The 25296-nt window shown below is 50.6% G+C and overlaps 7 protein-coding genes across 9 annotated transcripts; 5 read left to right on the plus strand and 2 right to left on the minus strand.

Moving 5' to 3' along the window:
* The first annotated feature begins 2289 nt into the window (after positions 1–2289).
* On the plus strand, positions 2290–6151 carry prkab1b (protein kinase, AMP-activated, beta 1 non-catalytic subunit, b). The gene is made up of 8 exons (XM_070964443.1): positions 2290–2563; positions 2747–2910; positions 3318–3487; positions 3559–3652; positions 3732–3846; positions 3952–4085; positions 4178–4246; positions 5588–6151. The coding sequence occupies exons 2-8, from the start codon at positions 2764–2766 to the stop codon at positions 5663–5665; spliced, it is 807 nt and encodes a 268-aa protein (XP_070820544.1). The 5' UTR covers positions 2290–2563; positions 2747–2763; the 3' UTR covers positions 5666–6151.
* Positions 6152–6175: 24 nt separating this feature from the next.
* On the minus strand, positions 6176–7310 carry pla2g1b (phospholipase A2, group IB (pancreas)). The gene is made up of 4 exons (XM_070964444.1): positions 7265–7310; positions 7017–7176; positions 6799–6926; positions 6176–6310 (listed from the first exon to the last, which is right to left on the minus strand). Exons 1-4 carry the CDS (start codon positions 7296–7298, stop codon positions 6186–6188), a joined length of 447 nt encoding a protein of 148 aa, XP_070820545.1. The 5' UTR covers positions 7299–7310; the 3' UTR covers positions 6176–6185.
* Positions 7311–8302: 992 nt separating this feature from the next.
* asgrl1 (asialoglycoprotein receptor-like 1) lies at positions 8303–10044 on the minus strand. The gene is made up of 8 exons (XM_070964522.1): positions 9995–10044; positions 9475–9574; positions 9314–9397; positions 9154–9225; positions 9028–9069; positions 8802–8941; positions 8601–8716; positions 8303–8481 (listed from the first exon to the last, which is right to left on the minus strand). Exons 2-8 carry the CDS (start codon positions 9551–9553, stop codon positions 8328–8330), a joined length of 687 nt encoding a protein of 228 aa, XP_070820623.1. The 5' UTR covers positions 9554–9574; positions 9995–10044; the 3' UTR covers positions 8303–8327.
* An 892-nt stretch (positions 10045–10936) lies between these two features.
* Positions 10937–13171, plus strand: cox6a1 (cytochrome c oxidase subunit 6A1). The gene is made up of 3 exons (XM_070964523.1): positions 10937–11068; positions 12635–12777; positions 12866–13171. Exons 1-3 carry the CDS (start codon positions 10966–10968, stop codon positions 12953–12955), a joined length of 336 nt encoding a protein of 111 aa, XP_070820624.1. The 5' UTR covers positions 10937–10965; the 3' UTR covers positions 12956–13171.
* A 519-nt stretch (positions 13172–13690) lies between these two features.
* LOC139332520 (uncharacterized) lies at positions 13691–16639 on the plus strand. Its single transcript, XM_070964524.1, has 7 exons — positions 13691–13995; positions 14105–14279; positions 14363–14433; positions 14513–14671; positions 14752–14849; positions 15350–15421; positions 15503–16639. Exons 1-7 carry the CDS (start codon positions 13980–13982, stop codon positions 15644–15646), a joined length of 735 nt encoding a protein of 244 aa, XP_070820625.1. The 5' UTR covers positions 13691–13979; the 3' UTR covers positions 15647–16639.
* A 940-nt stretch (positions 16640–17579) lies between these two features.
* Positions 17580–22573, plus strand: hps4 (HPS4 biogenesis of lysosomal organelles complex 3 subunit 2). Of its 3 annotated transcripts, XR_011602291.1 has the most exons (13): positions 17580–17899; positions 18146–18236; positions 18322–18465; positions 18551–18658; positions 18911–19027; positions 19367–19461; positions 19536–19608; positions 20035–20159; positions 20275–20854; positions 20970–21096; positions 21194–21220; positions 21401–21512; positions 21775–22573. XR_011602291.1 is itself a non-coding variant. In XM_070964525.1 (12 exons), the coding sequence occupies exons 1-12, from the start codon at positions 17868–17870 to the stop codon at positions 21944–21946; spliced, it is 1776 nt and encodes a 591-aa protein (XP_070820626.1). In that variant the 5' UTR covers positions 17580–17867; the 3' UTR covers positions 21947–22573. The 3 variants fall into 3 exon arrangements, 2 of the variants coding, with proteins under 2 accessions (XP_070820626.1, XP_070820627.1); XM_070964525.1 differs by lacking the exon at positions 21194–21220; XM_070964526.1 differs by lacking the exons at positions 21401–21512; positions 21775–22573 and having other exon boundaries at positions 21194–21344.
* Positions 22574–22863: 290 nt separating this feature from the next.
* On the plus strand, positions 22864–25075 carry LOC139332522 (uncharacterized). The gene is made up of 3 exons (XM_070964527.1): positions 22864–23596; positions 24262–24406; positions 24515–25075. The coding sequence occupies exons 1-3, from the start codon at positions 23122–23124 to the stop codon at positions 24858–24860; spliced, it is 966 nt and encodes a 321-aa protein (XP_070820628.1). The 5' UTR covers positions 22864–23121; the 3' UTR covers positions 24861–25075.
* Positions 25076–25296: the final 221 nt, after the last annotated feature.

Below are 25296 nucleotides of genomic sequence, written 5' to 3' on the forward strand. Positions count from 1 at the left end.
GATCAAGCAGCAAACGTGTCTCTGTCCAAGTAAATAACAAATACTTCAGATCAGATGATTCCAGCTGATGCTGAACCGGCTTCACGGCTGCTTTCTGTGACGTGCAGGTTCGTCTCTCTGAGGGGACGCAGACTCGCGTTGAGTCCCTGTTCCAGCAGCAGCTGTTGGGTCTTCGTAGCTGTGAGTAACAGGAGAGGCAGCTGCAGAGGAGCCGTGCAGGGAGTCGCTGCCTCAGTGGGATTCAAATGTCTTCAGATTAAATGTGACCTTTCACTCACCTGCAGGCCCAGAAGAGCTGCGACGAAGAGGACTATGATGGCGTTGAGCGGCCGGGTCGGACAGCTCAGCTGGGCGTGGCGTCTTTTGCCATTGGCCTTCTGATCATCGCGGCGTGTACCGTCTCACATCACCACGGTATGAATGCTCCAGACAAGAAGCAAAAATCAACACGAGGCAGCATCTCAAGTATCCTTTCCCTCCACAGCAGGTGGTGTGAGCTGAGGAGGAAGAGGAGGAGGAAGAGGAGGGATGCAGTGAGGCTCCGCTCAGCTTGAGCTCTGCAGGTTTGCAGAGAGCTGGAGGCCTCACTTTGCTGAATACAGCACACAACACACGTACAGGATGAAGGTGCATGAAGGAAGATCCACCAATGAAAAGAGAGGATTCATTTAACTAAAGGACAGTTTGATCAGAGATTATCGGCTGACTGATGTTTGAAAAGTGACAAAATAAAATGAAAAATGGTTCAAACTTGATCCAAATGTGTATTTTAACAGTGACAGTTTGTCTGCTCTGATATTTGATCTTAACTCTGTTAAGAGGCTAAAGACGGAGTTTATACTCTGACATCATTACAGAGAAAACATGAGTTTAATCAACCTGCAGTGACCCTGAAGCACCTCTGAAAGCACCAGACCTCCTTTTCCTGCAGCTTCTGTCTGAGTCCAGCAGGAGATCACCAACGTGTGACGTCCTGTCGATCACCTCCACGGGGACGAGCAGCTGATCACCACCTGGGGGGAGCCGGAGGAGACGGGGGGGGGAGCTGCCGGCAGCAGAGACCTGAGCTGTCCAATCATCAGCTGCCACTGAGCCACTCAGCATGTCCTCTGAGGACACGGAGGACGTACAGGAAGCCTTGTCCATCACAGTGGACCGTCTGGGTCGGCAGTCCTGTAGTTGTGCAAAGAGCATAAATATCTTGTAATTTAACCAAGACATTTAAGCAGCATCATGAGCGGAAGAACAGGAAGCTGAAGCACAGTCAGACAGCGTGGAGCAAGATGTTAGAGGGTCAAAGGTCACCCAGAGTGAGTCTGAAAGCAGCAGAGTGAGTCTGAAAGCAGCACCATCAGCTGACACCAACAGATAACTGGACCCTCTTTGTTGATGCTGGAGCCTGATGAGTGTCAGATTCCAGGTGCAGCAGCTGTGCTGTGTGTGTGTGTGTGGGGGGGGGGGGGGGGGGGGCGGGGGCGGGCTCAGGTGATCTCTGCTCACCTCAGATACTGAAGACTGTTTCCTTCAGGCTTCAGACTGACGTGACTGACATGAAACAGGATCACCGTGAGAACGCCGACTGGAAGCAGGCTCAAGGACGCAGATTTGCTGAGCTGCAGGAATCCAAAGGGGCGGCCTGAAGTACTGCTTTAAGGTACTTGTATTTTACCTGAGTATTTCCATCTTCTGCTGCTTTGAGCTTCTACTCCACTACAGAAACTAACTAACTAAACTATTCATCAGTGTATGAAGTCATTAAAATGAGCTGCAGCATTAAGGAGATGAACACATGAATGCATCAATAATAATACTCCAGTGACATGTTGGATGATTAGATAATGAGTATTTTAACTTTTTGTACTTTAAGGATATTTTGCTTTGTGTGGAACGTTTGAATGCAGTATTTTACTCTCAGACCTCGTTCACGAAGCAGTCAGTGAACATGGAGGTAAAAGTATTTGATTAATTTGGGATCTGAAGTTGTGATTTTTACAGGAAAGAGTACCAGAAAAAAAATTAAAAAAAACTGTGCGGTGCAGTGTGTGGTCCTCTGGGGGGCCGCGCTCCCCGGGTTGGGCACCACTGATCTGGACTGCTGCTGTTTAATCAGGATTAAACCAGTTCAGAGGTTTTCTTTCTCAGCTCTCAGCTTTTATTTCGGGATGAAAACGTTTCGTTTACCTGTAAATGATCCGCTCACGTGACCGCAGAGTCAGCTGGAAACGGTCGGGCTAAACTCTTCCTGAGCTCGAGGACAGGAGGCGGAAGAGGTGTGTTTTCTTCACCGCACACACACACTCACACACACACACACACACACTCTGAAGTTTCCTCTTAATGGCGCAGGGAGCACAGCTGTCCGCACGAGCCTGAAAGAGGAGGCGAAGCGAGCACACCTGCAGCGAACACACCTGGAGCGGCCGCTCGAGCTCGGAGTCGTTTCTCAGTCCGGCAGGAAAACTTCTGCAGCTCGAAGACGGAAACAGCGACCACAGAAGCAGCAAACGTTTCGTCCACAAACCAGCCTGATGCGGATCCTGCTGGACTCACTTCAGTCCTGAAGGTGAGTCTCAGCTCGTGGTCTGTCCTCTCTCACCTGTTCGACGCACGCGAAGTCAAAACGTTCGTTTTTCTGCCGAGCTGATTCTGCTCAGGGGGGTTATAGAAGGGCCCCTGGCGGTCGGTCCAGGGACCACAGCGGGCTCGTGCTGGTCTGGACTTGAGGACGTTGTTGTGTGTGTTGCAGAGTTTGATGCCGCAGTGATGGGGAACAGCAGCAGCGACAGGTCCAGCGGGGGACAGGGGGACAGGGGGTACAGAGATGGACAGCACGGAGGCAAAGAGGCTCGTCCCAACATCCTGATGGACAGCACAGAGGACGCAGACCTGTTCCAGAGGGAGGACCCAAAGGTATGGAGTCCAGACCAGAACCCAGACAGACGTTTGATCAGGCAGAGCAGAGAGCAGAGAGCCAGCGCTCGGCGTGTTTCTGAGCTTTGATTATGGATCGTTTATCAGGTGGAGTGTGTTTCAGGTGACTGCATGAGACAGGTAGCCCCTCACCCTGAATGTTTCATATCTTTTATTCGTCCTGTAAACCTGCACAGGTGAAGTGAGCAAAGAAAGATGAAACGGTCTCAAAGCAAAACGTGTTGAAAACAGCAAAGACGTGATGATCTGCTCTTTGTTCACCGCAGACCTGCTGAGTCAGGCCTAAACTGAGCCTAACAGATCCAAACCCATGTTTAAAGGTTGTTTGTGATATGAATCAGACACGCGGTCGACGCTGCTGATTAACTGTGATTCACGCCCTGCAGGCGCCGCAGGAAATACAGGAATTTCTGGCCTGGCAGCAGGACCTGGAGAGTGAGAGCAAAAGTCCGACGCACGCCAGGCCGACCGTGTTCAGGTGGTCCGGCGTCGCCAAAGAGGTCTTCGTGTCCGGATCCTTTAACAACTGGGCCACCAAGATCCCGCTCAACAGAAGGTAGTCCGGCTGCTTCAGACGCTTCGCAGCTTTGTCCGTCTGCTCGTGCTCACGCTGTCTCTCAAACGCAGTGAGAAGAACTTCGTGGCCATCATGGACCTGCCGGAGGGAGAGCACCAGTACAAGTTCTGTGTGGACGGCCAGTGGACGCTGGATCCCGCAGGGGTGAGTGAGAGCCGCCGAGGCCGTCCTCCTCTTCATCAGCGGGCGCTCCGTGTGAAAACAGCTGTTTGTGCTCTCTCAGGCCGTGATGACGTCAAAGACCGGGACGGTGAACAACGTCATCCAGGTGAAGAGGACTGACTTCGAGGTGTTTGACGCCCTCAGGATCGACTCGCAGGATTCTGCAGACCTGTCAGGTACAAACGGCGTCAGGTGACTGAGTGAACGCGGCGCAGTGACACTGTGCTGATCTTCTGACGTACGGTTGTTTTAACGTGGCGTCGTGTGGCCGTTCTGTCCAGACCTGTCCAGCTCCCCCCCCGGCCCCTACCAGCAGGATGCATATGTCATCAGATCAGAGGACAAGATCAAGCAGCCTCCCTTCTTGCCGCCTCACCTGCTGCAGGTGCTGCTCAACAAGGACACAGGTGTCTCTGTAAGTACTGCCTCCACGCTCGTGTTAGCGGCGCATCTGTTACGGCGGCGTGCGACGGCGTCGAGTTCACCGTCTCTCTGAATTCTCCTCAGTGTGACCCGACGCTGCTTCCTGAGCCGAACCATGTGATGCTCAATCACCTGTACGCCCTCTCCATCAAGGTAACAGGCTGTAAAGAAGCATGCTAACGGTGTATTTACAGTACAGTACACTTTATTACTGTTAAAAGTATTTCTAAAGTACACGATTTATAATACACTTACAATAAAGTACACTTAGAGTACTGCAGAACTAGTGTATTCATTTAACACCTTTAAGTAGAATGATGAGATCTATTTATGTCCAGTGTACTTTAAATGAACAGTAAAGGTGTACTTGTACTGACTTTTCTGTACTTAAACTCTATTCTTATACTCTAAAGTTTACTTCTGTTTGACTTCCTGTCTGCTGACGTCGAGGAAATCCCAGAGAGCAAAATACAGTGATTCAACGTTGAATTTTGGTGAAATTGTTTGTTTTTGGTTGAAGTTGAAAAATCTATGTTTATTCAATATTGAATTAGAGCTACCATTTCAACATTTGAAAAAATGTTGTTGAATCAGCATTGTATAGATGCTGGGTTTTCAATGCTGAAATGTCAACATTAAATAGACATGGTTTCAATGTATGGCATGCTGTGGCTGTGCACCTGTGCCCCCGCCCACGAGACTTGCTCTCTCCTGAGACCAAACCAGTTCAAACCAGTCAACAGTTGGCAGCGGTTGGCAGCTTTTATTATCTTCGAGTGACAAAAGAAGACAATCTGGTAAGTCCTAATGAGAACACAATGTATTTTCACCAGCATGTCAACTTTGTGAATTATTACCGTGAGGTTGTAGCTTATTAGCGTCATTAGCATTAGCTAGCGCTAGCATTCTAGATAACGCTAGCTAACGCTAGTGTGTCCGTGTGCAGAGGCTACAGACGCGATGAGAGCGATTTTCGCGGCCAACGCGTCCATCGCGCCGCGCATCGCGTCCATCGCGTCGCCCGGCAAAATGACGCTTCAAATCGCGTATGCTTCATGCAATTTGCCTTGCATGAAGCATATTTAAAACCTACAGATGAAGGCTGAAAAGTGCTGTAATGGTCCTTTAATTAATAACATTGTTGCAATGTAGAATCAATGTAATTTCAATGCATTTATAAATGAATCAATATTGATTCTATGTTCAGATTAATTGACAATTCTACATTGTTTCAATGTTGAAAATGATGTAGTTGAATAAATAATGAATCAATGTTTAGACTGATTGAAAATTCAACATTATTTCAATGTTGATCATAACGAGCGCTTTCAATGTTACTTTCAATGTCTGACATCAATGTTGATTCAATTTTAAGCCATGACCATATCTCAATGTTGATTCAATGGATTTTTGCTTTCTGGGAAGCGTCATAAAAACGTGCTTTTCTTCATCTCTGAGGCTGATTGGTCTGTAAACGCTCTTCTCCTCGTGCAGGATGGCGTGATGGTCCTCAGCGCTTCACACCGGTACAAGAAGAAGTACGTGACCACTCTGCTCTACAAGCCCATCTGAGCCCGAGAGCCCACGCCAGGCTCTTATTTTGAAGTCACGATCAGTCTGTCGGTGCTGGGTGTTCGATTGTTTTCACTAAAACTGGACCAAAATGTTTTTCTGATGTGGGTTTGAAGTGTTTTTAGCATCCTGTCATCTCTGTGAAAATGTTCTAGTTAAACTTTCTGCACAATGTTTGTTTGCGTATGATACAGCTGGAATCCGTCAGCCGGCGGCTGTTTGCTTTCTATCCGCACTCCAGTTTTGTTCAGAGGTTTGTGTCGCTCGTGATGAAGAGGAGGAGCGCTCCTGCAGCTCGGCTCTGCTCGACCTGCAGGGCTGAGCTGTGAGAGAAGAGCAGCTGTCAGCTCTGAAGCAGAAGCTCTGCACACGTCAGCAAACACACACGAGCTTCAGCTGAAGGCCTCGAACATCGAGTGTTTATTTCCACAAAATCAGCTTTTCTTAAAGAATCACACAGAAATTAAACTTTGAGAAGAAAACTCCACGTCCCGACTCGTCTTCTTTGGCCTCGTCCCGCTCAGTTGACGCAGTGGACTTTGGGGTCCAGGTTCTTGTAGGCGGGGTTGTACGAGGTCCGAGCGAAGCAGTTCGCCGCCGCCCGGTCGCACTCGCACACGGCGGCCTGGCACTTGTTGTTGGAGGCTGCGGAGAGATGAAGCACGGCCACAGACGGCGAGGTTAAACACACATGGAGAGAGTGTGTGTGTGTGTGTGTGAGTGAAAGAGAGAGTGTGTGTGTGTGTGTGTGTGTGTGTGTGTGTGAGTGTGTGTGTGTGTGTGTGTGTGTGAGTGAAAGAGAGAGAGTGTGTGTGTGTGTGTGTGTGTGTGTGTGTGTGTGTGTGTGAGTGAAAGAGAGAGAGTGTGTGTGTGTGTGTGTGTGTGTGTGTGTGTGTGAGTGTGTGTGTGTGTGTGTGTGAGTGAAAGAGAGAGAGTGTGTGTGTGTGTGTGTGTGTGTGTGTGTGTGTGTGTGTGTGTGTGTGTGTGTGTGTGTGAGTGAAAGAGAGAGAGTGTGTGTGTGTGTGTGTGTGTGTGTGTGTGTGTGGAGGCAGCGTTTCAGCAGAGAGCATTGAAATACAACATATAAATCTACATACAATACAAGTGCTGCAGACGTGGCGTCTCGGTCTTACCTGAGCAGGTCACCTGCTGGTCTGAGCAGGTGTAGTCATAAACCAGAACGTAGGGGAGGTCAGAAATGGCCCTGCATCCAGGAGCCTTCCTGCTCCTTTCGTAGCATTTGTCGTGGACTTGACAGCACCTGAAACAGCGGAGGAGAGGCTGCAGGTCAGAGAAAGCCTCTCCACTCTTTGCCTTTTGAATTGACGGTGGGAAAGTGTCTCCGTCCTACATGTCCACTTCGTCCAGAGGGGTCCCCCTCCCCCCGATGCCGCACCAGCAGCCGTACTCGTTGTACTTGAAGGGACTGATGCCGGGCTGGGCGCACTGGATCATGCTCCCAAACTGCCACAAGGCTTTGGGCAGCGGACCGCCGCTGACCACACAAGCTGCTGAGGAAGACACGCAAACACATGAGAGAAGGAGCGTCCTAAAGCAGAGACACATGTCCTTTTGAGGGGGGACGCTCTGTGTTCTTACCGCTGAGCAGCAGCAGCAGAGACGTCACTTTCATGGCTGCAGACAGAAGAACAGGGACTTGAGTGCAGCCTGTCCTTATATGACAGCAGCTGAGGCGCAGACAGGAGGGAGGGAGCTGAGCGTGGGGGCTTTCATCACTGCCATCAGACGTTCGGACGTCTGTGTTCACCTGAACGTCTGTTAACACCTTCAGCTCCACGTGTGAGAGTGGAAGCACTGAATCAGCCTGCGGGTCACTTTCATGTTTCCTCTGACGCAAACAGCAGCAGTCAGAGTGAAGAGAGTGAAGACTCGAATCTCTTTTATTTCACATTTCAGACTTTCTTCTCGGCTCCCTGCAGGACGCCACACGGTCATGACCGGGGCCTGATGCGTTCAGGGACCAGAGGATTCTCCACACCCTGATGACTGCTGATCTGTCTGATCATTACAGTGATTAAAAACAGGGGGGGTTACATCTTAACAGCACATACTGATGAAGAGCGTGCTCAGGCTGAAGCTCTTCCTCACAGGAAACACAGCGGGACGAGATGAACACATGAGCCCTGCAGAACGCCACGTTCTCCCCTCGCCGCCTCAGCTGGGGACAGACGTGTCCTCCTTTGATCAAACTGTCTGTCTGTTTGTTGTCCTCTCCGCTCGCTCTGCTTTGCGTTTTCCTTCTTTAAATAGAAGCTGAATTTAAAACAACCGTCCGACACACAGCTGAGTCAACACGTCCGTCCTCCCAGAGTCCCCACCAGTTTACACTGGACGTTCCTGCCCAGTTCATGTCCACGCTCAAGAAAACAACACACGCCGCAACAAGCAACGAAGCAAAGGTGTGTGTTCAAAGCAGACGCCTGTGCATTGTGTGTGTGTGTGTGTGTGTGTGTGTGTGTGTGTGTGTGTGTGTGTGTGTGCAGGAAATCAACAGACGACTCATTGTGACATCGTTTTATTGTCCACCACAAGCCTCACACACGCTCTCATGTGTCTCCTCACTGTGAATTGAAATCAGAAACATCTTCTCCATCCTTCTTCCAAGCACGTCAGGTGTGCCGTGCAGGTGAGGCTCCGGCTCTCAGGCTCGGCCTTCGCAGATGTACTGGTACATCAGGTTACAGTCGGCGTCGTTCCACAGCTTCCGTTTGCGTTTGTCGGAGGAGTGAAGCTGCCCGCAGTCCTCGCCGCTTTCCCTGAAGGCCCAGTTATCCGGCTGGCCGACGTCCCAGAACCTGGACACAAAGAGCGGCGGCGGGAGGAAGAGTTCACACGTCAGACACAGCGAAACGCTTGGAAACAACCTCAGCTTTGTGCTCTCAGTCGCCTCCGTGGAGCCTGGTGTTGGTCTTACGTCGGGGTCGAATTGAAGTCAGTCCCGTCCACCCAGCTCCAGTGTCCCTCATGCTGTCGCTCCACGAGTCCAATCCAGTAGTTGTACTGGATCTCAACGATTTTGGAGATGTAGTCCTGGAAATGAAAGAGCGGCAGCACGTTGACACTCTGGAGCCTCGCGCTAACAAATGAGCGGCGCTTTAAAAGGCGTGAAGCTCACCAGCTCCTCCACGTTGTTCAGAACCAGCAGGTGCGCTCCGCGGGCTCGGCACTGCTCCTCGGCTTTGCTCCAGGTGGTGGCGGCGGTGGACAGCAGGTAGCAGCTCCTCTGGAAGGACACCCATCCGGCCTGACACGAGCCTGCAGCGACCGAGGTGAAGAACGGTCACGAGAGGCCGGTCGGGGGAAAACACAGAGTTCAGGTTTATTGATTTTAAAGTGTTTACCTCTGACTGGGACGAGCTTCTCTACGTAGACGTCCTGCGCAGCTGGAAAACAACAACATGGAAGAAAAGCATGAGATGTGCGGCCGCTCGTTAAATCCAGGCCTGAAGCCTTCGTCCCGTCCTGACCTGAATCTGCTCCATGGCCGATTCTCTCCAGCTGAACTTTGACTTCGGCGACTTCTTTGTTTAACTGCGCGACTTTTTGAGGAAAACGACAAAAGCAGACAAAGAAAGTGAGTCGTCGGTGTGAAAGCTGCGCGAAGCTTCAGAGTGTTTCAGTGCGTACATTTGATCCCAGTGACCATCAGCAGGATCAGCAGCAGCAGCAGCAGGACGCCGTACAGGACGTAGACCACGATCCTCCTCAGACCTGTCAACACCCACAGACAGCCTGTCACAGTGTGACACCTGCAGCCGCCCAATCACAATCACAATCAGAGGTTTTACCTGTTTGTGGAGTCGCCGTGCGCTCTGAGTGGACAGAGCCGCCGTCAGACGAGCCGAACTGGTGATACTGAGACTCCATGACTGAAAGACATCAGATTCTCTGGAGAAACTCATTTCTTACATTTCAGTCGCTCACAGTTTGGAGAAGCTTCTGGCTGGTGATGATTCAGTCTGCGGTCATTTTGAGATTGTCACAGTGAAATGACAAATAAGAGGTCACTTAAATCTGCTTTGTTTGTTCTCAAGCCAAACCCGTTAACTATTAACGGCTCAGTAAATAAAAGAGATTTCTGTCATTAAAACGAGTGTAACGCACAAACACGTTGAAAGACGAGCAGCTAATTTCTCCAGAAGCTTCACTGAATTTAAATCGTGACATAAAAGCATCGTCTTCATTAATAAAGCTGATTCATGGTGTCATTGGTGCAGGCGTGACAGTGATGAACACTTCCACACATTTCTATAAACGCTCAACGGAAAGATTTCAAACAACAAACAATCTGCCGAGTTTATCACTTACCTTCATCAGGCAGAATATCTCTGAATTTGTCTGGTTGGACTCTGACCATGAGACCACAGAGCGTCCTCCCCTTTAAAGAGAGACGCTTCTGGACGTCAACCACAGAAAAGCTTTTTTAATCTGCCTTCAGTCATCGTCAGACAGATGCAGGAGGTTTGCACAGAGTGAGGTGTGTCCTGGAGGCAGTTATGAGGCGATGAAGAGGTGATTGCACACATTATATGGGTTTGAATTAACGCTGTTTGTCTGGAAACACGTCCTCCTGCCGGCGCTCGTCCGTCAGGTGTGTGCAGGTGACTTTCCCTTCACACACTGTTTCATGTGGATTAGATTTACAGGCCTGCAGAAGTAAACCGGCTGTAAGAAAATAAGCAAAAATGAGACATTTGTTCAGCCCTGTGACATAAAGCACACACTTCACACACAGTCTGTCATCTGAGGACAAAGATCACTTTGACCTGCTCATAATTTCACTCCCTCAAGTGCATTTTTTTCAGGTACTGAAATACATTTACAACTATTTAAACATTTACAACTCATCTCCTCTTTTAATTTGTGACTGTTTCTAGATAATTTTAGTATTTATGTTGATATATCTAGTATTTTGTGCCTGTCATTATCTTTCATGCTTCATTAGGTGTTTTTAAAAGTCATTTCTGTGTGCATCTGTTCTTGTCCTTACTGCTTATTTATCTTATTTGCTGAAACTCAACAGTGACCACAGAGCTTATGCTGAACTTATATTTGCATCTTCACACTGCATTGCTTTGTGGCATTGTTCTGATTTTTCACAGTTTAACATGAGACGCACGTGAACCTCCAGAGACAGACTAAAGCACATTAAGGTCAGTTTTCCAGAGTCTGTCTGTAGTTCACAGTCTCGCCGCTTGGTGGCAGTAGTAGCTGTTTGGCCTCCACGTGACACCGCCGTTCAAATTGCTTCCGGTCTCTGCGTCTCTTCAGAAAGGAAAATGGCGGCTCTCGGACGGCTCTCTCAGGCTTTGCTGAGGTCCTCTGTGACCCAGACTCGGCGTCAGCTCGCTGCTGCTGCTGCCGAACATGGCGAGCAGTCAGGTAATCATGGCCCCTTATTCTTCACCACTGATTTCATTAATGATTTTACGGCACTTGTTCCGTTTTGACGGTGACCTTGCTCAGCTAGCGCTAGCTGTGTTAGCATTAGCGGTTAGCTTAACATCCTTGAGCGGACAGCGCGGAGGAGAAGCTGCTCAAAACATCAGCTTTCTAACTTTGGGACTTTGTCTCTTCGACCTGCCGCCTCATTAAAACAGTCCGTCTTAAAGTCTTAGGAGGTGGACAAATGTCGTACAGCAGAAATACGTCCTGCAAGCTAACTTAAAGAGCAACAACAAGTGTCACATCAGGTCATAGTTTAGATATTCGTAACGACGTGTTTTTCCAGAGTATTTTTCATGATACAATAAAAAACAGCTTTCAAAACAGTTTGAGGAAGGAACAGCAGTCAGAAATAACGAAACCAGACATAAGATAAGAGTTCATACTGCAGAGAGGACAAAAGGAGAAAGACGCATTTAAACAGCCTCATCACGAGTAACAGAAATGTGTGTTTGTACATGTTAAATACGACATTTTGCCATTCAATAACATATTTTTTGTGTTGCTCATTCGATATAAATGAGATAAAACGGAGCACAGATTAAATGGATTAAAAATGTAAGTGTGATTATTACTCAAAGGGCCAAATGAATAATGAGATGTTCATGTCTTTTACAGGCTCATCAGAAATGTGTCCTCAGCACACTAACAACACGCTGAAGTGCCTTAAAATGACTTAAACGTGACCTTTTAGAGGTCTGTGTGTGCAGCTGGATCGTGCCCTTCGATGGTCACCAAACAGCACGTTTACTGATTATTGATTAAAGCGTTCAGTGTAAACTCTTCACCTCTGTGCATTTTGATGGAAATTGTTTTTGGAAACAATAAAGTCGTTTTAAAGTTTAAAGGTGAAACGTCACAAATGTAATCTGTCTTTTTCAGATAGTGATGGTGGAGCTGCTCCTCACTGTGATATTACTGACATCTTGACAGTCGGTCCTTGAAGAACCGACTCAGGTTCATAAACCTGAACCTTTAAATTGTTCACGTTGTTCCAGCCTTTATTCTTCAGATGTTTATGAGTTGCAGCTTCCAGCGGCGTGAGCAGCTTTTAGTTTGTCAGCTCGTTAACTTTTCTGCTGTCTGACGTTTCCTGATGTTGAACTCTGTGGGTGCAGATGTGAGACAGTCAGCGTAAATAAAGCCACAGTATCGAGGTCCCGCCCATCCACCCACCCGCCTTAGGATTAGCTGTCAATCATGATGTCACAGCCTCGTTTCATTGCATAAAATAATAAATTAAAACCAGACCGATCACAAGAATGAACTCTAACATTCATCACCACGATAAGACCTGCTGAACGTGACAGAAACCGTCTGTCCAATCACATGCAGGGAGCTGAGTTTCTGACCTTCACTGCAGCGAATCACGAGGGTGTGATGGAGATGTCATCAGTCATTGGACAAACCTAAGTCCTAAAGGAGCGTCAACGGTCCAAAGAGTCATTTAACTCTCAACAGTCTTCACTAAACTGCTCGTCGTTTTTTGTCTTCCTCTTCCAGCCAGGACATGGAAGATCCTGAGCTTCGTGGTGGCCCTGCCGGGCGTGGCGGTGTGCATGCTGAACATGTACCTGAAGGAGCAGGAGCACAGCCACCAGCAGCCCGAGTTCATCCCTTACAGTCACCTTCGCATCCGCAGCAAGGTGCGACTCCTCAGCCCTTCGTGGTTCACGGTGAGAACGAGCCTCTGAGGCGCCGCAGTGTGACCGACTCTGTGTTTGTGCTCCACAGCGTTTCCCCTGGGGAGACGGCAACAAATCCCTCTTCCACAACAGACACGTCAACGCCCTCCCCGACGGCTACGAGGGTCACGACGAGTAAGCCCTCCCTCCAGACCTCACGCCTGGGACCAGCCCTCCCTCAGCTCCTGTTACTGGACCACACCTCCACTGGCAGTTTACTCTCGTTTCTCGTTGTTTACCTCCGTGCTCTCCGCGGGGGGGCACCTGAAAACCACCTGTTCATTTCCTCCGGACCACTCAGCAAAATGTCCGCTCAAACTGAGTTCACCTAAATAAAGTAACTATTATTACCTCAGCTCAGCGTCTGTCTTCTGTGTGTCGCCGTGATGAAGAGTTCACCGCAGGTGGACGTGAGACACGATGAGGGACGTGACGGACCAGAGCCGTCCTCCACACTCTCATTTATGACCTTTGGTCCTCTCAAACCTGTCATGTCCTCTGCGTGATCTGTCCTCTTCAGGACTGTCTGATGTCTCCCTCGCTCATGTGTCTTTCACCTGTTCAGGTGAGACTGGATTCACCTGATGCCTTTAAATGTGTGAGTGTGGAGGTCTGGCCTGAAGGAGAATAAAGCGAGTTCACCTGAGGCAGGTGAAAAAGTGGAGGTGTTCAGTCTCTGTGTTCTGTCCTGATGATCATTAAACCAAACTAATGTCCATAAACGTCTCAGTTCAGGCTGCAGGTATGTTTCACGGCTCTGTTCAGGTGTGTCTTCACCTGTGAATACACAGAGTGATTCAGTCATCTGCGCGTGAACAGGGCTTAATACGATCCGGCTGATGTCCGCCTCACGTGACTCTTTGTCGCAGACTCCGCCTCTTTCACGTGAACGCGCCTTAAGCCGAATTAGAAAATCCAGGGTTAACAAAGCTCGCTGTTTTCTAGCTTCATGACGCCGCATGTCCTCCACCACCTTCCCGTCGCGCGCACAGGTATCGCTAACAAGGCGCGAGCCGTGACTACCCGCGGAATCGATCAAGCTCGGCTCGATTTGTCTCAGATTTGATTAATAAATCTGGCATTGAAACATCTCGGATAACTGCGCGCACCCGCTCCGACCGGAAGGGGAGAGCAATCGCGCTCCGAAACGTCGATCACAGCTCATGAACGCAGACAGAGGTGAGACCTCCACAAAATCTCTAAACACAGTAAACAAAAGAAATTTTGAATAAGTCATCATATTTTTTTTTTACTTTTGACTGATTTACATTCTGTTGTGTTTTCTTAGAGTTCCACATGATGAAGAAACACGAGAGGGCCCATTACTTCAGCTCTAAAGAGCAGGAACTCATTTTGAAGTTGTATGAGGAGGAAAGAGAGATACTGACAGCCAAGTCCAACACGACCAGCGCCTCCAAGCTCCGAGAGGAAGCCTGGCAGAGGATCGCTGATAGGATAAACGCGTAAGCAGATGATTCACACACGAGTCGCTCTGATGTTCGCCATCAGCGCCTCACACTAACATCCTTGATTCATGACTTTCCAGGTTGTCGGACAGCGGCTACAACAGGACGTGGCAGCAAGTGAAGGTCAAACATAAAAACATAGTGCAATCAGGTAAGCGCGTCAGTGCAAGTCAGCGTTTGATGATGTCACGTCCAGGTGAGTGATTCACCTGTCAAATCTGTCTGTGCAGCAAAAAGAAGGAGGGTGGAGGCGATGAGGAACGAGGGCTCGCTGACCTCTGCGGAGGACGACCTGCAGCAGCACAAAGGCAGCGGGCTGAGGGTGGAGGTGCTCCCCGGAGGCGCCTGCATCGAGCCGCTGACCGGCTCCGACAGCTCCTTCATCAGCGGTAGGTGAGCTTCATCTCTGAGACTCGAACCCGTCAGGAATGTCCCGTGGTCTGACTCAGTGTTGGCTCCATCACTACAGTCTCAGGCCACCCCGTCCTCCTCCTGCCCGCAACAAAGACCGAGCCGGAGAGCCTGAGCAGCGACGAGACGGACGTCAGCGACACTCATTTTGAGGGGGTGAGTGCTTCTAAACAGGTTTAACGAAGCATTTTTATTCAATCATGAAGAACCACAATCCAAAAAAACAATTAAAAGCTAAATCAAACAAGAAGTGATCACCTGATCTGATCCTGTCTGACACAAACTGACCTGAGAACAGCTTTACCGTTTCTCCTCATCAGCTTAATTGATTTCTGTAAATGTCTCTTATTGTGAATCTGATGCAGCGACACGTTTCACAGCCTGAAAGATGGAACGCTCCAGAAACACCTGTTTGATCATTCCACAGGTAAACAGGCTCAGTGGTAACAGGTGAGAGGATCGTGATCGGTATGAAAGGGGCGTCCTGGAAAGGCTCAGTGGTTCATAGACGATGGAGCGAGTTCACCACTTTGTGAACACATGAAGGATGAAGGAGATGAACACATGAACTCACAGTTTGATTGGAAGCGACTGCATCGTGTTTGTATTCCACACAGTTCAGACGTTTCAGACTCAGACTTGTGAACCTTTTGCAGGACGTGCACAGCAGCAGCTTCCAGGAGAGGCCAAACTCCACGTGCACAGCGTCCGGCGTCAGAGGAGCAGAGGTGAGCTCAGGTGTCCCTGACGGGCTGTGGTAACGACGCAGAATCAGATCAGCGTGAGCACATGTTGACTTTCTCTTGCAGAGGCAGACGGAGGACATCAGAGCTCTGTACTGCTGCTACCTCAGGAAGGAGATGGAGAACCGCGACCAGCAGATGGCGTTCAGAGCTCTGAAGATGAGGAAGCTGGAGAAAGAAATTTTATTACTGGACAAACAGCTGATGTGACCGCAGAGAGAACTGCTGTCCTACAAGCTTCAGGCAATATTTGATTCATTGAAGGTCACACGGTTGTAATATCTCACTTCATTCAGTCATATGAACTCCTATGTTGCCTTTACTGCAGCACACCTGCACAGGTGTGTGTGGGTCGGGGAGGTCGCTGTCATGGCGTCAGACGTGTGGCGGAGCCTTTCTGCTCTGTGTGGCTGCAGTCACACCGCTCAGAGCTCACTTCAGTCCTGTCCTGGTCTCTGAGGGACCCCTGAGGCCAGCTGAGGCCCAGCGAGGGTTCAGGTGGGGGTCAGGGAGGAAGGCCTGTATGAGGAGCAGCTGCGCAGCCTCTTTGCTTCAGGAGGATTCCTCCATCACGAGTCACAGTTTGGCCGTGCTGGTGTTCAGAAGGCTGGATCTGAAGTGAAAGAAGGAAGCGATCGATGTCTTCAGCTTCAGACGAGCAGTGACGGAGCGTCGCTGCATGTGAACACTCTGCACATTTCATATCTGTCTGTAAATCACTGCCGCCGTGTTCGCCTCTCCTTATTTCAGAGGCTTTTTCATGGAGTCTGGTCTGCAGAGAGTCAAACAGGTGCTCCGGTGGGCTGAGGTCAGGTGTGTCCGGCCTCACGTCACTGCTCAAACATTTAACACGACGTGGAAACACAGGAAGCTGAAACTGAGCAGAGGCTGCTTCAGTTACGCTCTGACTCAAAGCCAGTGATTCATCCTCACTGAACCCCGCCCCTCCTCCTCCTCAGCACGCCTTTGGTTCATTTCATTTTAAAATCTTTTTTTTTTTTTTTCAGTTGTCTCATAATCTGATCAGTGTGCTTTTATCAGGACAGCTGATGAGGAATGTGATGTCATAATCATCAATGAGCGCTGTTTTTGTTTATTCTTGTTTTGTCAGATTCAGTTTAACCATCTGTGACGTGAACTCGATAATGTCTCTCAAAGCTCTTGGAAACAACAATAATAATAAAATACTCAATAATTATGATGAAACGTGAGTTTGTGTCTGAAAGCAGCAGAACTGATCTCAGGAGCGCGTCAGGATCCGGATCTGAGTCCCCCGGGCTGCGCGCTGCTTCCTGTCTGATCCGGAACTGTGGTCGCAGTGAAAATGTCGGACTGTTTATTGGGAACACATTTTCCTTCCTGCGACTCAAAGTCCGTCCAGGACATAAACCTGAATCCGGACTTCAGACCCGCAGAGACAGATCCGCAGATCTTCCTCCTGAGCAGCTGATTCCACTTTGATCGAGCCTCGAGCAGCCATTGGCCAGCGCGCGCTCACGGTCCACCTCTGAAGGCCAAATGAATCGAGCGTCGATAAAGAGATTCATCACCGCTTGAAGGGGGGCTGCAGGAAAGACTCATTTATCTTCATTCATGGCGCCAAATGCAGAAAATGTACGATCACGTGACATCTCCGAAGATGAAATGACTTTAAACAGAGTAAAAAAGTGTTAATTAATCCCTCTAAGATCAATTCTTTTTAATAAATCTGAATTCAAACAGGAGAGGTGACGTTGGTCCACATGTTTCTCTCACCGCAGTCTCACTTCAATCAGCTGATCGGAGCCAATCAGAGGCTGATCACATGCTGATTGGAATCTATTCTCATCAATCTGACCTTCATCTTAACTCTGAGTCACAGACAGATTCACAGCTTTCAGGGGACAAATGTCAAATCTGTGGTCACAACCGTCTGTCCCCTCCAGGGACTTCCGTTGTATACTACGTTACACTTCTTCCACATTTCAAAGATAAACGCGGGTTTTTGTGAATGTTAGGATTTAAAATGTGATGATTATCAGCTTCAGTAATATCAGAAAAACAGCTGATTACACTTAACGGACCGATCAGGGCTCATAATGTCAGAGCGGTTTAAAACCGTGAACGTTTCTTCCTCTTTAAGCGCGCCTGGCCGAGCCGCTCTGCGCCAGTTTGTCCCTGCGCGCTCGCCGTACTTTCACATGACTTCCACTGCGTGTGACTGACCTGCATTCCTCGCCGTCAGACTGACGAGCAGAAGCCAAACAGGGGCTGAAAACAGAGTCCAGACCTCCGCATTAACTCAGCGGAGTGAGCGGCTGATCCGCGGTGGTTGGGACCCGTCTAACACCTGAAACGCTCCCGTCTTCAGCCTGGTGCTCGGATATTTGCACGGACTCCAGATAACCGATGACTGCGGAGCACTTGGCTCTGTCTGGGCTTCGTGTCGGTGATGGCTGAGCTTCTGCTGCCGGACTCAAGAAGGTAAGACGAGCTTAGACCCGGTCCCCGTCGAGCTGCAGCCTGCAGGATGGAGGACACCTCCACCCTCTGAGTGATGCTCCCTGTGGTCGCAAACCAAACATCAGTGTTTGTGCAGGAACCCGGACGTGCACGGCGTGCTGCCTTCAGGGTCCACAGTGATGGAATGAAGCAGCAGCCTGCAGCCGTGTTTGCTTCCACGTCACTAAACGCAGCATGAGGACATGTTTGTGTGTGTTTGTCTTGCAGGTGCACGTATTTCTTCCTCTACGATGGATCCAAAGTCAGAGAAGAAGGCGATCCGACTAGAGAGGGGATCTGCTACTTCTACCCTGAACAGGTGTCCAACGCTCCGTGCAGTCGTCGTGTCTTCGTGTTGGTTTGGTTGTGATTCCTGTGTGTTCATGTCATGTGTCCTCTGTCAGACCCCTTTGGACAGACAGGAGCTGCTCTGCGGTCAGCTGGCAGGCGTCTGCCGCTGCGTCTCTGAACTCTCCTTCTCACCTGTCCGCGTCCTGAAGCTTCGCCGCAACAAGTTTGCGATCCGCATGAAGGACGACTTCTTCTGGGTGAGCGAGCTTCTCAGGACTTGTCTTTGTCCTCCGTGAGTCTCAGCCTGCCGTTTTCTGGATGTCTTCTGGTTTGTCCTCGCAGGCTCTGGGCTGCTCGGCGGAGGTCCCCACCGTCAGCGTCTGCCAGCTCCTGGATCAGCTCATAAACCTCTTCTGCTTCTACAACGGCTCCGTCCGACAGAGCTACCAGGTCAGAGGTGCTCTGATTCAATTCAATTCAATTCAATTCAATTCAATTCAATTTCAATTCAATTCAATTTTATTTGTATAGCGCCAAATCACAACAGAAGTTGTCTCAGGACACTTTCCATATAGAGTTGGTACAGACCAAGCTCTTTTATCTACAAAGAAACCAACAATTCTGAGCGGACTCACCGGACACCATTTTCTGTCATTTGAACGTTTCTAAAAGCTGCTTGTTGTACTTTGAACTGTGCTGCAGCTGAACAGTCCGGAGGCTCTGGCCGCTCGATGGGCTCAGTACCTGTCGCACCTGCAGTCGGGGTCCTCGGACCTCCACCACATCTTCAGCTGCTTGAGGACCATTGACTCCACCAACGTACGTACAGCCGCTCGTCACACTTCTGCTTTCTCAGACAGGATGTGAGTGTGTGTCAATGTCCTGTGGTGTTGTGTAAGTCCTCACAGCGCGCACACACACACACACACACACACACACACACACACACACACACACACACACACACACACACACACACACACACACACACTTCTGGCCTGTTGGATACATAACACCTTAGAGACGTCACACACCGTCATTCAGAGTGTGTGTGTGTGCTGAGCTGCTGGAGTTCTTCCTCTGTGAAGCGTGGACGTGTCTCCGCTCAGCTCATGTCTTTTTTACATGAACTGAAGCTTTTGCTGTTGTCTTCTTCAGGTTGACCCACTTCTGCTGCTCAAAGCCGCCCTCATCCTTCAGGCGTGTCAGCGCTGCCCTCTAGTGTTGGCAGGCTGCATCCTGTTCAGAGGAAGGTGAGCTGACGCTTTTCAACGCTTTCTGAGAGTAACAGGTGTGGAAATCTGACGTTTCTGCCTTTTCCCTGCAGAGTTGTGAGCACGCAGATGTTTCCTGAGCTCACAATGAAGGTGATGGTTCATGAGAGTGAAACTTACACAAAGGTAGGACATGACAGAGGACGCAGAGCCGTCCTGAATCTGAAACCAGCAAGCTGTCATTTTTTATCATCTCACTTTAATCTTTAAAGTAACACTTTAAAGTAAATACTGAGAATAACAGAACTTTTATTTTGGTGAGAAGTTTCTCTGAAGCCTTTAAAAGCCTTCACACACACGTCATGTGTCCGTCTGGAGGATGGTGGTAACAACTTGTTAGCTTAGCTTAGCACAAACCAAAGTGTGAGAGCGGCGGTCTTTTGGGGGCGATGTTGTGGATTCATTCTCTGGAGCTGATGCAGCCTGTTAGCTTTGGATGCTAGCTGTTCCCTCTGTCTCCACTGTGTGTGCTAGGCTAAGCTAACCAGCTACATGCTCACAGTGCAGACATCTTTTCCTTTAACACACGCTGCTGCTTCAACGCTGACGCAGGTCCAGAGGTCCAGCGGACAGAGCAGCTCCAGCTCGTTGGGCGGCGCCGTCACCTCCACCACCGTGTTCCTGACCGTGTCTGAGCTTCAGCACCTGCAGTCCGTCCCCGTCGACACAGACTTCAGGTAGCGTCTCCGCCTCCTGCGCCTCAGCCGCTTTGTTTACTGAAGATATTTCATTCACACAAACACCTACAAACAGGATGTTTGTGCAACATCTCAAACTGTTTTTACCCTCCAGTTTCCAGTCGACCCCCCTCAAAGACACTACCCCAGCGAAGACCCGCCTGTCCAGGACGTTGTCCGACATGCCGTCCTCTGAGTCCGACCCATCCGACCCAGGTTCCTCCCCGTCTCCGCTGAAGGAGACGGACAGCTCCGCGTTCAGTCCACTCCCACCGCAGAGCAGCGCCGATCCGCCCGAGCCTCCTCTCTCAAACGGAAGACACGAAGCGGAGGAGGAGGCGCTGCAGGAGGCGCTGCAGGAGGCGTGTTATCACAGTTTTCACAGCCACGGAGACGCAGAGAGTCAGATGCTTAACGAAGGAGACGCGTCCGGCTTTGAAGACAAGTCCCATCTGAATGGAGGAGAGACGGCGTGCGGGACAGTGTTTGACTTCAGAGGGGCTGGACCTGAGTTGGACGGGTCCAGCAGGGGAGGACACGCAGCAGAGCGTGGAGCCCCTCCTCTGTGCTGCGGCGCCCTTGAGGACAGTCCGCTGGTCCCCATGAGGCTGTACATGCACCGGGTGAAGGGCCTGGTCCTGGCTCTGCTGGTGGAGCCTCACTTCCTGACTGACACGGCGTCTATGGAGGAAGTGGTGAGAAACAGCTGATCACGGTCACTTCTGTCATTTCTGAAACTCTGTGAGTGCAGACCGTCCACTCCATCATAAAGCCTCTGTCAGCTCTTCTTCTTCTGTGGTTTGTGTGCAGTATCACAGCAGCCTGGCGTCACTCAATGGACTGGAGGCCCATTTGAGGACCATCTCTCCGGTGGCCCCCGGAGCTCCGGGACCCTACGTCTTTGCCCATTTTGACTGCGTGCAGAGCACTCTGACAGGTGAGGTTCCGCCATCTTTCCCTCTGGCTCTCTGAGCTCATCTCTGCTCGCTCTGCTTCCTTTTTTCTCACATTTCTGAACTTTCTGTCTCTTCCAGTTTCCCAGCTTTCACTCTCCTTCTAGAGTGAGTACACGCTCTTCTGCCCTCCATCTCTACCTGGGCACAGCGGGGGGGTTTGCTAGTTTATATTTGTCTTTGCATGAGCTAACGGCTAATTAGCGAGCCTGTGATCAGCATTCCTTTGTGCGGCAGGTTAATGCGCCGCTGTGGTACAGAGCCTCTTCTCATTGTGTGTCTCTGCAGCCAACCTGTCTGCTCGACCAGGGGGAGCCCCGGAGCGTCCTTTTGTGAGAGCCGCATCACTTCTCCACTCGCATTTCTGTGACACTGGAACTCTGCAGGAGGCTATTATCAGGTCAGCACGGCAGTGACGTGGTGCTGCTGGTGGTTGGGGGGTTTCTCGTCATTTCACAGCAGTGGGAGTCGGGGGTGGGGGGCTGGATCTGTCAGTTGGTCCTGTTTATCATCACGTCCCACCACGCTGCTCCTCCACTCGCATCGATCACACTCAGGTTTACTGCAGCTCTGTCGTGATGTTTCTTGTGGTTCCACTCTTTTCTCTGCGTGTCCTTCTGGAAAATGTTGACATGTCGATTCATGGGACGTCTTCTCTGCAGGAGCGCTGGAGCCGCCGTATACGGGACCCGCAGCGTGGCTCAGGAGACTTACTTCCAGCAGCACGGCGGCTCGCTGAGGAACTCGGGCATCCCGAACCACCAGGACAGCGCGTTCTCTCTGCCCAGCAAGGCCCGGCACAGGCTGCTGAAGCACGGCGTCAACCTGCTGTGAGCGCGGCGGCCGAGCCCGCAGGAGGCGCCCTGAGAGTAACCAGCAGGGGAAATGTGAGCGCACGGCTCAAAGCGTCCTGTAGCAGCTGCTGTGTTTACCTGCTGGATGAAACCTGAAGGAGGCAGAGCAGGTTCTGTTACAGTGAGCTTTTAGTCCTAGTCCACATGTTTCAGTCTGTTTGAGGACATTTCGTCCACGTTTTATTCCTGTTATGCTAAAACTCTTTACCTTCTGTATCTACAACAGATTTTACAGCCTTTTCTTTTCACTTGTTTCCCTTCAGTCACGTCTCCAACGCAGCGAATCTCATAATTCTGCTTCACTCAGCAGGAACTTTAGATGACAGCCATGTAAAATCTTTCTGCTCTTTAACTGAGTGTATTTGTACAGATTCATGCTTTTCTTTGCTGCACATTCTGCCAAACTGCTGCTTTCTAACACACATTTCTAATAGTCTATTTATTTCAAATCCTCTCTTTGGTGAAAAGTGTCATTTAACTGCTCGGCTGTCAGATCTGCTGTTTATTCCCCTCAAAGTGTCATTTATTAAAAAGATGTGTATTATAATGCAGAGCAGAGACGCGCTGTGATTTGCTGGTGGGAATTAAATGAACACATGATCCTCTGAGCCTTGAGTCTTTTGTGAATGCTTGTTTCAGACCACGGGGGCTGCACGGCCTTGTGAGAGCCCTCAGCGGCCTGTGAGTGACCCTGCAGGCCGGCCCCATTGTTTCCCACCTCGGCCTTAATGTTTGAGAATGGCTCCAGCGGGCCTGCAGGGCGCGCGCAGGACGCGCGCGGGGCTGTTTGAAAAGCCAAACATGCTCATAACATGTTTTTATTCACGTTGTGTCTCAATGTTTCTGTGTCGTAAATAGGCTCGCTGTTGATGATCCAGATCTGGAGTCATTAGAGTCATTAGCTAAGAGCAGCTGAATGTGAATGGACGGGGTCGGCGCTCTTCGGGGCGCCTCATTATGCACGCGCATTAAAAGAAAGCAGTGGGGGGTAAATGGGTGGTTAAAGGCACGAACAAAAAGAGGGGCAGGGTCTGTGAGGAGGGTCAGGATTCAAATTCTAAGTGCTGAGATGTGCCCATTGTCAGCGGGGTATATAGCAGGCGGGTCAGAGCCGCCGGACGGACACTTTGGAGAGCTGCACCGCGGAGAAGCTCAATGTTTTCATCGGTGAAGATCCACAGGCCTCGGCTTAGAAACACCACCATGGCCGCCGCGCGCTGGACGTGGATTGCTCTGTTTCTTCTCTCAGTGATGACACGTGACAGTGGAGTACTTGGTCGCGCGGCAGACACGCTGGGATTTCTGACGCAGTCGTCCAAACCTGCCGCGGAATCCTCCGGATCAACTTTACGCACGGACGCGCTGACGCGGTGGAGGCGCGGGATCACGGACGCGCACCGGGAGCGGTGCGCGGAGCTGGCGGCACCTTGGCAGGAGAACACACGAGGAGCTGCAGAGGAGGACGCGACCCTGCTGCAGCTCCGCGTTCGGCCCTTTTCCCCGAGAGCCTCGCGCGGCCCGGTGTTCCCCGGAAAGTCTCTTTTCAGCTTCGTCCGGCGGGTTTACCGCTGCTGTCAGCAGGGCCTGAGCTGCGGGAGCGTCAAAGGGATACAAGGCCGCCTGAGAGGAGGTAAGACACAGCAGATCCCGCTCAGACACGTGCTTTTCTCTGACTGGTGAGCTGAAGGTGACGGTTATGATGTTTGGTCCTGATGGGCTGCAGAGCTCCACAGAAAACTGGACAGCACGTTTATTTTCCGCGTTAATCCGCTAAAAGCAGCTCAGCTCATCATAATGTGAGCAGCAGCTGAAGTGAAGGCCCAGACCTCCACCACCCAGCCTGCTGTTTGACATGCACCACGTCAGAGAGAGCAGCGTGAAAATGTTCATCACCAGATTCACTGATTCAGGTGATGACGTCAGCGTGGCGTTCAGGTGTCTGACCACGCAGACAGACGTCAGCTTGCAAAGATAATATTTACCAACCAAAAATGACTTTAGGAGATAGAAACGTGCACGACCCCCCTGAAGCTCATCAGGTGAATATTCATGGAGGTGAACGAGTGCGTGATGAGCAGCATGAAGCTGCAGGACTGTCCTGAGCTGTTCATTAAAGCAGCTGCTCAGGATCAGCTCATCTACATACCAATGAGCCTCAGCCTGCTGCCACGGTAACGAGGCGTTCAGGGTGAACATCAGAGCGGGTCCTGACATGAGTTCATGTTCTCCTCTGTGACAGACTCTTCTCCTCCTCTTCCTCCTCCTCTTCCTCCTCCTCTTCCTCCTCCTCCTCAGATGCAGATGTGGAGTTTCTCCTCTCCAGGGAGATTTTATCACTGACAGTGAAGAGCGCAGAGCTCCACCTCCAGCTGTCCAACCCCCAGCATCTGGAGATCCACCCTGTGATTTCATCCATGGCAAAGCGTGACCTTCCTACAAGGTAACACCCAAAAGCTTCATGTCAGTCAAAGCCTCCTGCAGGCTGGGGGTGTCGGGGTCTCTGGGGGTCTCGGGCCTGGTTGTAAACCTGGTGTCTCTCTTCCTTCAGGTTCAGTTCGTGGTCACGGGGCGACACGGTGGAGCTCAGAGTGGATCTGCTGTTCCTGTTCCAGAGTCTGCAGGAGGCGGCGGGTGGTGCTGGAGGGGGTCCCGCCTTGGTGAACATGCGGCGGGCGGGGTTTTCTTCCAGGGGGGATCCACCAGGAGGAAAGCCCGCCTCAGGGGCTCTGCAGGACACCGCTGGCGACGTGTGGGGGGGTGGGGTAGCCGACACGCTGCCTGCTGCGGAGCTGGGCCTGGTGCTGGGCTGCAGGCGGGCTGGATCCGCCGTCCCCTGTGGAACCGGCGGAGTTCACCTGTCGCACACACCTTTCATGGCTCTGTACCACAGGTGAGGTCTGGACCGGGCGCCGCATGGACACATTTCACCCGCCCATTCATCCGCCGTCTCAAAGCTCAGAGGAAATGATGCACTTCAACGTCAAATCTATTAATTTATGAATGTTTTCTTTCTGCTAAATATATATTGGTGTGTAAATAGTGAATATGAGATACTGTAACTTTATGAGTCGTTTATTAAAGCGAGGCGTGTGGCCGCCTGTCCACTCTGTTCAGCTGTGTCCCTCTGTTTCACCTCTGAGACGTGTTTCTGTTTAAAGAGGCTTTCACAGTCGGTGGGAAAAACAACACCTGGCTAAGCAGAGGGCCTGCACATGTGCCGCGACCCGGCTGAACCCAGCTCCACGTTTATCACACGTTTCAGGTGTTCAGGGTTGAAACCCGTCACAGTGAGGACGGACAAAGCCGGCGATGGAGGTGAAGAACAGCAGC

The sequence above is a fragment of the Chaetodon trifascialis genome, chromosome 6, assembly GCF_039877785.1.
Source record: "Chaetodon trifascialis isolate fChaTrf1 chromosome 6, fChaTrf1.hap1, whole genome shotgun sequence".
NCBI lineage: Eukaryota > Metazoa > Chordata > Actinopteri > Chaetodontiformes > Chaetodontidae > Chaetodon > Chaetodon trifascialis.

What these genes read in the sequence shown, in the direction of transcription:
- pla2g1b (XM_070964444.1), bottom strand. Translation starts at nt 7,298, where the DNA reads ATGAAAGTGACGTCTCTGCTGCTGCTGCTCAGCG. An exon ending in CCTCTGGACGAAGTGGACAT is followed by an intron (nt 6,927 to 7,016) that starts GTAGGACGGAGA and finishes CCGCTGTTTCAG; the next exon opens with GTGCTGTCAAGTCCACGACA. An exon ending in CCAGCAGGTGACCTGCTCAG is followed by an intron (nt 6,311 to 6,798) that starts GTAAGACCGAGA and finishes ATCTCTCCGCAG; the next exon opens with CCTCCAACAACAAGTGCCAG.
- cox6a1 (XM_070964523.1), top strand. Translation starts at nt 10,966, where the DNA reads ATGGCGGCTCTCGGACGGCTCTCTCAGGCTTTGCTGAGGTCCTCTGTG. An exon ending in CGAACATGGCGAGCAGTCAG is followed by an intron (nt 11,069 to 12,634) that starts GTAATCATGGCC and finishes TTCCTCTTCCAG; the next exon opens with CCAGGACATGGAAGATCCTG. An exon ending in ACCTTCGCATCCGCAGCAAG is followed by an intron (nt 12,778 to 12,865) that starts GTGCGACTCCTC and finishes TGTGCTCCACAG; the next exon opens with CGTTTCCCCTGGGGAGACGG.
- LOC139332522 (XM_070964527.1), top strand. Translation starts at nt 23,122, where the DNA reads ATGTTTTCATCGGTGAAGATCCACAGGCCTCGGCTTAGAAACACCACC. An exon ending in ACAAGGCCGCCTGAGAGGAG is followed by an intron (nt 23,597 to 24,261) that starts GTAAGACACAGC and finishes CCTCCTCCTCAG; the next exon opens with ATGCAGATGTGGAGTTTCTC. An exon ending in AAGCGTGACCTTCCTACAAG is followed by an intron (nt 24,407 to 24,514) that starts GTAACACCCAAA and finishes CTCTTCCTTCAG; the next exon opens with GTTCAGTTCGTGGTCACGGG.
- prkab1b (XM_070964443.1), top strand. Translation starts at nt 2,764, where the DNA reads ATGGGGAACAGCAGCAGCGACAGGTCCAGCGGGGGACAGGGGGACAGG. An exon ending in GGACGCTGGATCCCGCAGGG is followed by an intron (nt 3,653 to 3,731) that starts GTGAGTGAGAGC and finishes GTGCTCTCTCAG; the next exon opens with GCCGTGATGACGTCAAAGAC. An exon ending in GGATTCTGCAGACCTGTCAG is followed by an intron (nt 3,847 to 3,951) that starts GTACAAACGGCG and finishes CGTTCTGTCCAG; the next exon opens with ACCTGTCCAGCTCCCCCCCC.
- LOC139332520 (XM_070964524.1), top strand. An exon ending in ATCGCTGATAGGATAAACGC is followed by an intron (nt 14,280 to 14,362) that starts GTAAGCAGATGA and finishes ATGACTTTCCAG; the next exon opens with GTTGTCGGACAGCGGCTACA. An exon ending in CGACAGCTCCTTCATCAGCG is followed by an intron (nt 14,672 to 14,751) that starts GTAGGTGAGCTT and finishes CCATCACTACAG; the next exon opens with TCTCAGGCCACCCCGTCCTC.
- asgrl1 (XM_070964522.1), bottom strand. Translation starts at nt 9,553, where the DNA reads ATGGAGTCTCAGTATCACCAGTTCGGCTCGTCTGACGGCGGCTCTGTC. An exon ending in GAAGCTCGTCCCAGTCAGAG is followed by an intron (nt 8,942 to 9,027) that starts GTAAACACTTTA and finishes CGGTCGCTGCAG; the next exon opens with GCTCGTGTCAGGCCGGATGG. An exon ending in TGAACAACGTGGAGGAGCTG is followed by an intron (nt 8,717 to 8,801) that starts GTGAGCTTCACG and finishes TTTCATTTCCAG; the next exon opens with GACTACATCTCCAAAATCGT.
- hps4 (XM_070964525.1), top strand. Translation starts at nt 17,868, where the DNA reads ATGGCTGAGCTTCTGCTGCCGGACTCAAGAAG. An exon ending in GCTACTTCTACCCTGAACAG is followed by an intron (nt 18,237 to 18,321) that starts GTGTCCAACGCT and finishes GTCCTCTGTCAG; the next exon opens with ACCCCTTTGGACAGACAGGA. An exon ending in AGAGTGAAACTTACACAAAG is followed by an intron (nt 19,609 to 20,034) that starts GTAGGACATGAC and finishes ACGCTGACGCAG; the next exon opens with GTCCAGAGGTCCAGCGGACA.